General features: G+C 37.9%; 1 protein-coding gene across 1 annotated transcript in view; it reads left to right on the forward strand.

Moving 5' to 3' along the window:
• Positions 1-8,330, forward strand: part of DOK6 (docking protein 6) — a 435,938-nt gene extending 427,608 nt beyond the window's left edge. The window contains exon 8 of the mRNA XM_030925729.1: positions 471-8,330. Coding sequence (XP_030781589.1) covers positions 471-610 — 140 coding nt within the window. The 3' untranslated portion in view covers positions 611-8,330. The remainder of the gene's footprint in view (positions 1-470) is intronic.
• The last annotated feature ends 2,439 nt before the right edge of the window (positions 8,331-10,769 follow it).

Below are 10,769 nucleotides of genomic sequence, written 5' to 3' on the forward strand. Positions count from 1 at the left end.
ATAGGCTCTCCATCAAAAACAGCTTTTTCTGGGGAAAAGCTTTTCTGCTTTTATTTCAAAAGCTGAAGAACAGTAGAAGGTTGAGATTCCCTAGAAAATCTACCTAGCTCTCTGGCATCCAGAATTTTTGGCAAAGTACATTTGGAGGAAATATTGAGCTCTGAATACATTTTAACTCATCAAGAATCAAGGCAACAAAATTGCTCAATTTTTACCAACTTATTTTGAGCTCAATATTGAGGATATGAAAGCTGCTGCCTTGTTTATTGTTCTTAAAAACGGAGATTGATAGACATCTGATAGAAAGATGATAGATGATTGATATAGATAGATGATAGGTGATTATAGAATTATAGATGATAGATAGATAGATAGATAGATAGATAGATAGATAGATAGATAGATAGATAGTCTATCTTTTGTGCTTCTGAATCTGTTTCTCAGTAGAGCTCTCCTTTCTTCCTCTCTAGGTCATGGGTTTGGTACCTCAAAGATGTCTCGTGCACAGACATTTCCCAGCTACGCCCCGGAACAGAGCGAAGAGGCCCAGCAGCCGTTGTCGCGGTCCAGCAGCTATGGCTTCAGCTACAGCTCCAGCCTCATCCAATGACACACAGAGAGCCGCTGCTGACTAGAGAGACAGTCTGTCCTGGACCCGTCTGTGGGGTCATTGCACCCTCTGCCTCCTGGAAGACCAATTGCAGTACAAATTGAAATGGGTCTGCTCTAGCCCCAGTTCCATTGGAAGGTTAAAAACTGGAGTTCTGCTTCCTTGATTCAGTGGCTAAGTCCTTTATTTATTGAATTTCTTTGGGGGAATCTATGTTTCACATGAATGGAATCCAAATCGTATGAACAGTTATTTAAATAAACAAAATTCTTTGGGTCTGACAGTAGCAGAAGCCTCAGCACTGGGGAGAGTTGCCCACGCTGGGGTATGCCTGGGTGGTGGGCACCTCTCATCTCACAGCGCAGTCCTCCCAGCTGAGCACAGGGTCTGTCCTTAGACATAGTGGTGACCCTCCACAAGCTCTGTGGCTTTTAAAGTTTTGACAGGGACAAATACAGTAAGCTCTACAAATGACATCATAGCTGCATATAAATAAACCCAGTGACAATTAAAGGAACATGAAATTCAGAACACACTATTAGGCAGGGCCCTGTAGCTCTACTCGTGTGTGTGTGCGTGTGTGTGTGTGTGTGTGTGTAGACAAATATGGATATTGCTATATCCATCTATATATAACAAGTATATATCAAACATGTGCTGAGGGTGACAGGATATGCTCACTTAAATTGTTGAAAACCATAATTTGGTGCATTAAAATTAAGATTGTTTTGTTGAATAGCTATTTTAAAAATAGTGCTGTAAAAAAAAAGGCTTCTTATTAGCAAAAGTATATGTAATCCAGTCGGTTCCCATGACAAGTGTAAGCAAAAATGTGAGAAGGGGAACATTCAGAAGCAAAAGAACCAGTCTAGCTGTCCTACACGTCATGTCATACACTGTCTTTCTGATGAGTGTTTCCTTGTTGTTGACAGCGTTACTCCCTTTGGCCGTCCACCTGAGCTACGTGAGGAGGTTTCCGTGTGAATACTGATCAGCTTCCATTTAACCTTGAGAGAAAAGAGAGGTTCTAAATGAAAAGCTCTTTAGGAAAGAAAGAATACACCTAAAAAGAACTCAGCTATTTTGCAATAAAGAGAAGAACAAAATGGGCACAGGATTGTGGATACCAATATTTAAAATGCCATAGATGCTGTTCTCAGAAAACCACTGAGGGCTTATTATTTACTGTGTAACCAGAACTTGCAGGGCTTTATTTTTTCTTTTACTGGACACAGGTTGTCTGAGATTATAAGAAATGGATCAAATATAATTTTCATCATCCCTGACACTGATTACAAACCTACAGTGTTTAAAGGGAGGTAGTGATTTCCACAGAGACTGAAAGAGTTTGGCTAATTCAGGTCAACAAAGATATATTTGCCCTTAATTTTGGAGTTAACTCAAGTAAAAATAAAAATTATCCTGCCTGAATCATCTGACGCTTTGTGCCTAAGATGGTTATCTCTCAAATACGCTAGGGAGGATTTAAAGAACAGTGAACTCAGGTCACGCAAGATGAAAACCCAGCTTTTTTTGTTTTTTTTTTTTTCTTAATAGGAAAAATTTTTAAACTATCCAAATTAGTCTGTTGAAAGGGTACCTTTTTTGCTGATCTCTGATGAGTGGTCTTTTCATCCCTATCTATAGCTTGACTGCAGACTGACAATTCATTTCAGTGAATTACTACCAAATAAAAGTGGTTCCGGATCCCTCCTAGATAAATGTGCACTTACAGCAACTACCTACGCTCTCCAAATCACTCCACTAGGTATGAAAACCCCATCAAGATACTAATCATAAGAGTTAATGCGGCTGCAAAAAATAATTATCCTAAGCTTTCAGGGATAAAAAGAAAATTACCCAAGTTCTCTGCACTGTGAATTTTGCTGACACAGCAGAGGAGCAGATGACTGGTTCCTACAACTGTACAGCCTTCCTTGAAATCATAGCTTTTGGGGTTAAACACTTGTGAGTTTCTTTGGCACATGGCATTTGCTTTTGAAATGTCTTTAGTCAAATACACCAGAGCAACTCCCAGCTGAGATCATTTGAGCACAGTTCCTAGTGGGGCCACATTCAGAGCGAGCCTCTCGCCGGCTCACTCAGTTGAGCTGTTGCTTAGACACCACAAGTTTCTACAAGGGACTTATGGGGAACGGCCCTCAGGGGTCCTGGTTCACAACTCAGCTTTATTCATGTGCTGGAAGCACAAACAGCGAGTCCAGGGAGGGATTCTGCTAATTAGAAGAGTCTGCTCTTGCATCTGTTTCTTAGGAGACAAATACCTGCATGCAATTGCTTCAAGAACTCCATTTGATTCTGATCATTACCAATGAATGTAACTGAAGGAGTACCAAAGATCAGGCATAACCTTGGTCCAGTTCATTCTGAAAATGATGTCGTAAAAAGAGAGGGTGTGAGAGAAATCTGCTTCCCAAGTTTGTAACCAGATCTCATCACAATGAGGATAATGCTGTCATCTATCTCATGGTACATTCTTAGAGCTTAATTCTAGCATACTCCTCCAAGTACACTCACACTCGTAGCTGAGTCAAGACTGCTAAATGAACAGACAGGAGAACTTATATTAACCTAATATACTTGACATGAAGCAGTGTTCATTGTAATAAAAATAACAAACAGATAAATCTTCTACCAGAACCAAAGATGGAAAGTCACTGTATCAGTCTCCTGGCACTTCATAAAATCAGTTTCACTGGAGCAACCAGAAGGGTCATGGATATGTACACCACTCGCTTGAGTTCGTAGGTTTTTGACTGGGGATGCCTCTACACTTTGTAAGTCATTTCTCCCTTCAGAAATTGTATGATATCTTTAATATATGTGTCTTTTTCAATGTGAGGGAGGAATTACTATGAACCAAAGATAACTTTTGGCTCCTTCTGAAAGTGACTCAGTTTGAATTCCATTCAGATTTGTACAGATAAATAGATGGTCACCATTTCTGCATCAGGTTGGAAGAGACCAATGATAAAGGAACTCAGTGTAAGGAATAGCAGTTCTGAAAACAGACAAAGCCTAGAGGAAAGATGACATGAGGGGACTTACTTTATATGTTCCCAATTTTTTCTTCTGATAATATTAATTAATGTACACATGACTGACACATGACATTACACTTAAAATTCAGGAAAGTACAAAACAACTTTGATTCAATAGTTTCCCATTCTGGGGGGTGGGGGCAGAGGTAGAAAAGAAAACACATCTTTCACTTACTTATTGAACAAACAATAAGCACTCAGAACTAATTTATTTATGCAGGTTGCAAATATGTATGAATCAATAGGTTCTGGCCACTGCCACAATTTGAAATCAATAAAATAAGAAATATGTATTTATATTTGAGGGAAGATGCTGTTTGATAGAGCATGTGAAATCGATGGAAACATGTTTATAAAACATAAACCTCACCTTTTTCACCAAATAGAAACTAGAGAACTAGTCCTAGTATCTTGCACAATTCTTCTCTGTCTTCATTGGGAAATTAGGTTTGAAAATCTTTCATCACCTATAAAATGGTGAACCTCTTATACCGTCTATTCAGTATAGAAACAGTGGACTGATAAATAACTTTACATTGTTAGTAGTAGTTTCTACAGATCCAGTTTATTGCATGTCATATCTTTATTGTAGATATTAAAAACACATCATAAAAATTGATGTGTGCCCCTCCTTGTTTGGCCAGTATCTCAGAAAACTTCATAAAAAAAGCATGGGGACCCTACTCCCTAGATTATTTGAGCCATTTAATAAAATTGGCCATTAGTGATGCAGTGAAAACAAGCTAAGGAAATGATATTCTCCTAAAAACTTATATTCCAGTTTTGATTATTATAACACAGCACAGTAAGTGGGCAGTATACACCTAATGGAACTGAGATTTAGGGCTTTAACAATTCGTGTTTTATTTTAAAATATTATATTGAAGACTGCACAAAGTGAAAATTATACATGTTTCTCCAATCCTGTGCTCATGTCTGTAAATACCTTGCAATTTCAAATATTTCAAATTACTTCATCAGTCATTAACTATATGATCTCCCAAACACAGCGTTCTCAAAATCGATAAAAATTTGCCACTGGATATGCATTAATAGCTGTAACAGTGGGTGACATGCCACACAAATTCAGCTTATGAAATTTATGGAGTGTGTGTTTGCAGACGATGAAATTTATGAAGTGCAGTTTCCCATGGAGAGAATAGAGAGGGAGGATGGCAACTAGTCATGAAGGCAACAATTCAGGTTAAATGATAAAGAATACGATTAAATGTCCACAGTAACACTTGGTTTCTACCTTTCTAACATTCTAACCCAAGGCCGGTGTCATGGACTTGGCCTTCTTCCCCGTCGCCTCATACTAAGTATGCAACTTACAGAGGACATCTGTTGCTTTATGTCTTAATGTCACTAGAGGAAGACACTACATTCCCCACAAAGATGCGTCTTTCGGCTTAGTGCAAAACGTTTAACAAGAAAGAATGTGTAGCCAAGTCCCCACAGTCAAATGTGTCTTCAGGAACATGAGAATCACTTTTATATAGCCAACCTCATTTGAATTTTATCATGAACATAAATTGTCGGTGAGACTGGTGGGCAGGGCTGGATCTGTGAAACGAGATCAACACTCTCGTGTGTGCGTTCTCTATAAACACATTTGGAAGATTACCCACATTTTCTCTGTGGATCTGCCACAAATCCCCACCTTCTTACTCAAGGATGTGAATCTTGTAGCATTTGTGCAATTACACCAGCAGAGGAGGCACTAGACAGTTTATAGAGTCTTGTGGAAGTTGGGCACATTTTCCAGGCAGGTGGAATGCTAGCTAGATCTAGAAGCACCCTTAAAGGTCATGTAGAATAAAGTCCCACTTTGTGTTTCCCTCAGGAGAAAACTGAAACCCATGGATGTTGTAATTTGTTTAAAGGCAAAGAAGGAGCCAAGAATCGTTTCTCGTAGTTCCAGGCTCCTGGTCTAGGAATGTTTCCTGGCTCCAAGGTGTTTCCCAGTTTGACGTAGTGGGAGCTGAGAAATGCCACATGGCCTCAAAATAAATAAACCCTTGTACATTTAAGTGTTTTCCCAGATTTTCAGACGCCTCTACTCTTGCTGAACCCATCACCAACTCTACCAGTAGAGAGGCGTTATGGAGCAATTCATTAGATTTCCGGTAGCTCATGAATGATTGGTATAAACTTTATTTACTTGTATATTGTCATTCAGTTCATTGAAATTCAATCTTATCCTAAAGTGGTAGTCAAACTAAAAAACATTAAGTAGGTGTTTGTGTTTAGTAGTCCTACTAAGTTATCACAATCACATAGTAATTGATTATAATTTTTGGAATTTTTATCACTTTCTAGCACTTTATGGTGTCATTATTTATGGCATTTGTCACAACTTTGTTGCATAATTGATAACATCAGGGCTACATTTTTTTCATGTGAGCCTCAAGAAGCTTCCATTATCAACAAAAATTGGGGAAATTACTTTTTTTTATAATACCTTATACATTAGGTTTTTCCTGATAAACTTCAGTAGACAATGATTTAAATTAACTGAAGTTTAGATAAATAAGAAATATGTTAAAATTACTAAATAATATGAAAACCACATTATACTTGTAATTTTCAGACATTTTTCTCCTAAGATTTTAACATCTTATAAATATTAATGTTTGAAGGAGAGAGGAAAAATACATTTGTAATAGAAATATTCCCTCTTACAATTCTGTTTAACTAGTAAGTTTTTTAAAAGTTATCTTCCATGCCTGTTTCGTTGTCTGAACTCCACATTCCAATTGTCAGAAGAATGAATGGATTTAAATTTCTAATCATTATTTGGGGCCCACGTTAGCTGTTGAAACAATTAAGTTCCTCACTCTTTCCTGCTATTAGGATGATTTTAGACTGTGAGCATAAAATCAACCCTTTCTGCACTTAATTGAACATCGAATGGAGCAAGATCTACACCCTCAGCCTGTTGCTGTGCTAATGTTAGGACTGAATTGTTATATTAATTCCCTCAAGAGACCCACAGCCTCAAAAGAGTTGCTTATTATCGGGTGTCCGAAATTCAGAAACCCAAAGTCAGGCAAAGAAGGAAACTGAGATAATGATTTTATGTTTTTAAGTCACTGCAGGATTTCTCTCAAAGAAAGCATCTGAAAATGGTTGAGAAAGTAGTTCCAGATCATTAACTATTTTACAGAGGGACTGAAAGCCAGGGAAAATAAAGAACAAGATGATAGTAGTATCTTGATATTAAATATCCATCAGAAATTAACAAAATATAAGTCAATATGAAATAATTAGAAATCAAATTCAGATTCACATGTACAGTGCATAGTTCAAGAAATAATGCTTACTCTTATAAAAATATATATATCTGTATCAGTGGGTAGAGTGGGGGAGCTCCAACTGTGTTGTGAAAACTGATAACAGAGTATGATTCTTTCCAGTTGTAAGATACTGTATTACTTTAGTTATAGCAAGCAGTGCCTAAAGGACATCAACAACTCAGGCTGCTCCCTGACATAAAAGCCAGTTCCATCTTTATTGCAGATGACAGGAGACTTTCCAAGACCTGCAGAGGCCCCCTCCACCCCAACCTTAGTGCATGCTGACACACACGCACACATACTCACACATACACACACACACACACACATACATTTTTGGCTTTTGACCCACTCTGTGTGTTCCACTGAAGTTACCTTTTCCTTAATAGATCCACACAGAATTACCCCATCCTGCAAAATCCTTATCCCTATGAATCTCTAAAATATATTAAATAATGTGTTATATATTTGCTTTTTGTAAATCTTTATTTAATTAATTTATATATACTTTGTGAAGTCTTCTACTGTACATCATAAGGGATGTCATTTGTAGCTGGTTCAATATAATGTTTATGATCATTTCGATAAGAAATAACTTTGGACATTAGGCCCTTGTTAAGAAAAAAAAACACCCATTATAAATTTGCTTCTGTTGGAAAATACATGATTTGGCGTACTTCATTTTTAGTAACAATCTATTCTAGATAAATGATAATTTGGGGACATCTGTACTTAAAAACTAGCTGAACTATGTTTTGGGATGAGATACAAAGCAACAGCTGTCCCTGGAACTGAAATGTGAATTTCTGGCAGAACAGAAAATATTATAATAATGAGGCAATAATAAAATTAGGAAATTAAATTATTTTTAAATCTGTCTGTGTGATTTTTCCCCTTGGTAAAAATACATGAAATACATAATTGAAGAATTATCTTCTTCTGAAGTCATAGTTTTTATCTTAACCATCAATAAATAAACCTAATCTATTGTTAACAATGTCTTATTCATAATTCTAAAAAATTTACGAATGATATTGCTATGAAGTTGTGCACTATTAAAATTTGCTCCATCACTTAAAGGTAAAACAGTTCAAAACTACTACTTTACATCACAACTTTGCATGATTGAGATTTTGAACAACAAAATTGATGGTTTTACCCACAAGTTATTTAATAAAGCTAACACTGTAATATTACTTGGTTTTCTTATATTTTTGTTATCATGTGATGAAATGTAACTGTAATTAAACAAAATTCTGACAATCGTATTCTGCTAATGTTTAAAATGTTACTTATTCCTTCACTTATTAGCTTGCTATTTTGAAAATAAAGTGAAAGAAGGCCCTTTATTAAATGAAAGGTTACCGATAATTTATTATGTATTTCCAGTGTTTTCCTAACTCCGTATTTTAATATAACTGAATTTTTATTAGGTTGACTATGGTTTGAAGGAATTGTAGAATTTAATATTGAAAATGACACTAGAGATTAACACTTTTAGATATCCAGGCTGGGCGCGGTGGCTCACACCTGTAATCCCAACATAGATATCCAGGCTGGGCGCAGTGGCTCACACCTGTAACCCCAACATAGATATCCAGGCTGGGCGCGGTGGCTCACACCTGTAACCCCAACATAGATATCCAGGCCGGGCGCGGTGGCTCACACCTGTAACCCCAACATAGATATCCAGGCCGGGCGCGGTGGCTCACACCTGTAATCCCAACATAGATATCCAGGCCGGGCGCGGTGGCTCACACCTGTAATCCCAACATAGATAGCCAGGCCGGGCGCGGTGGCTCACACCTGTAATCCCAACATAGATATCCAGGCCGGGCGCGGTGGCTCACACCTGTAATCCCAACATAGATATCCAGGCCGGGCGCGGTGGCTCACACCTGTAATCCCAACATAGATATCCAGGCCGGGCGCGGTGGCTCACACCTGTAATCCCAACATAGATATCCAGGCTGGGTGCGGTGGCTCACACCTGTAATCCCAACACAGATATCCAGGCTGGGTGCGGTGGCTCACATCTGTAATCCCAACACTTTGGGAAGCTGAGGCGGGTGGATCACTTGAGGTCAGGAGTTCAAGACCAGCCTGGCTAACATGGTGAAACCCCGTCTCTACTAAAAATACAAAAATTAGCTGGGCTTGGTGGCAGATGCCTGTAATCCCAGCTACTCAGGAGGCTGAGGCACGAGAATTGCTTGAACCTGGGAGGCGGAGGTTGCAGTAAGCTGAGATCGTGCCACTGCACTCCAGCCTGGGGGACAGAGTGAGACTCAGCCTTCAAGGAAAAAAAAAAAAAAAAAGATATCCAGAGAGCTTAAGTGGCTTGCATAATGTCGCACAGCTAGACAATGGCTTTTCCTACAGAACTCTGCTCACCCTCTAATAACAAAAAAAAAAAAGAAAAGAAAAGAAAAAAGAAAAAAATGAACATCATTTGGTAAAAATTTAACTTCAAAAGTGAAATGCATGCAGCTATGACTATCATATCATGCTGTTATGTTATCAATGGCTTCTTTTATTTTTCAGCCCATAATTAAGTAGCCTTTGTCACTCAGATTTAGACCTGTCTAGAAATACACTTATAGAATCTATTTTTCAAACTTAACCTTTAAATATTAGCTGGGCATTTCTTATGGGTTTATTAGATTAATTTGTTATGAGCATTTTTCCTTTTAGAGAATAATGCTTTTAAAGAGAGTGTGAAGCTCCAATAATATCAGAGAAATCAAACTGGGTGAGAGAAAAGGAATCAAGCAGTCAGTACTGTTAAAAATGCCCTTCACGCGGTGGCGGGCGCTTTTAGTCCCAGCTACTCGGGAGGCTGAGGCAGGAGAATGGCGTAAACCCGGGAGGCGGAGCTTGCAGTGAGCTGAGATCCGGCCACTGCACTCCAGCCTGGGCGACAGAGCGAGACTCCTTCTCAAAAAAAAAAAAAAAAAAAAAATGCCCTTCAGTGGGTAAGTCTGGCCAAATTCATGAATTGAAGAAAGCAATGAAAAATGTATGAGACCTTTCCATTTTATGCAGGCAATAGAGTTTGAAAAATGTTCTGGAGTGCCAATGACGATGAAATCACCCATTCTTTGTCAATACTGAATGAAATACAGCATATTCTGAATATGAATTTTCAGTGACACATCTTCATAACGAATTGGTGGTATGAACTTGATGAATTTTCTTTTCCTTTTTGTCACTATTAAAATCATAGAGACTATATTTACTTGGGAAAGTGTCTTTAGAAATAATGTAAAGGTTTATATAAGCTTAGAGCTAACATCAAAGAAGGTATTTAATAAATATATGTCACAAGGCACAGCCCAATAGCAATTATGCTATTTTCGTAATGTACAAAGAACATCAACTATTTTTACTTCCAGTTTAGTAAAAAATATATATTTTTAAAAGATTTATCTAATTTTAGCATCCATATGGTAAATTATTAAAATAAATGTTTGAGCAAGAGCTGGATAGAATATCAAAACATTCACGGAAGTATGAATTACACTAATATGTAGGTATCTTCAGAATATTAGCCTGCTGATTTCGTCTGATCGCAAAAGCCAGTTAATCACTACTTATTGAGTAATTGCTACCACCAAAACATGAGTGGAGGACAAGCAACATCTCCTGATCTTTGCTCTGGACTCCTTTTAATTCCATTTGATATGCATCAATGTCAGTGTGGAGCTGTGACAGCAAATGCATATATGGCTTTCTGTAGGAGACATGAAAATGCATAGAAGTAGGGAATGCAAGAGAGACCATCCTCACTAGCTCCCG

This window comes from Rhinopithecus roxellana, chromosome 21 (assembly GCF_007565055.1).
Source record: "Rhinopithecus roxellana isolate Shanxi Qingling chromosome 21, ASM756505v1, whole genome shotgun sequence".
Lineage (NCBI taxonomy): Eukaryota > Metazoa > Chordata > Mammalia > Primates > Cercopithecidae > Rhinopithecus > Rhinopithecus roxellana.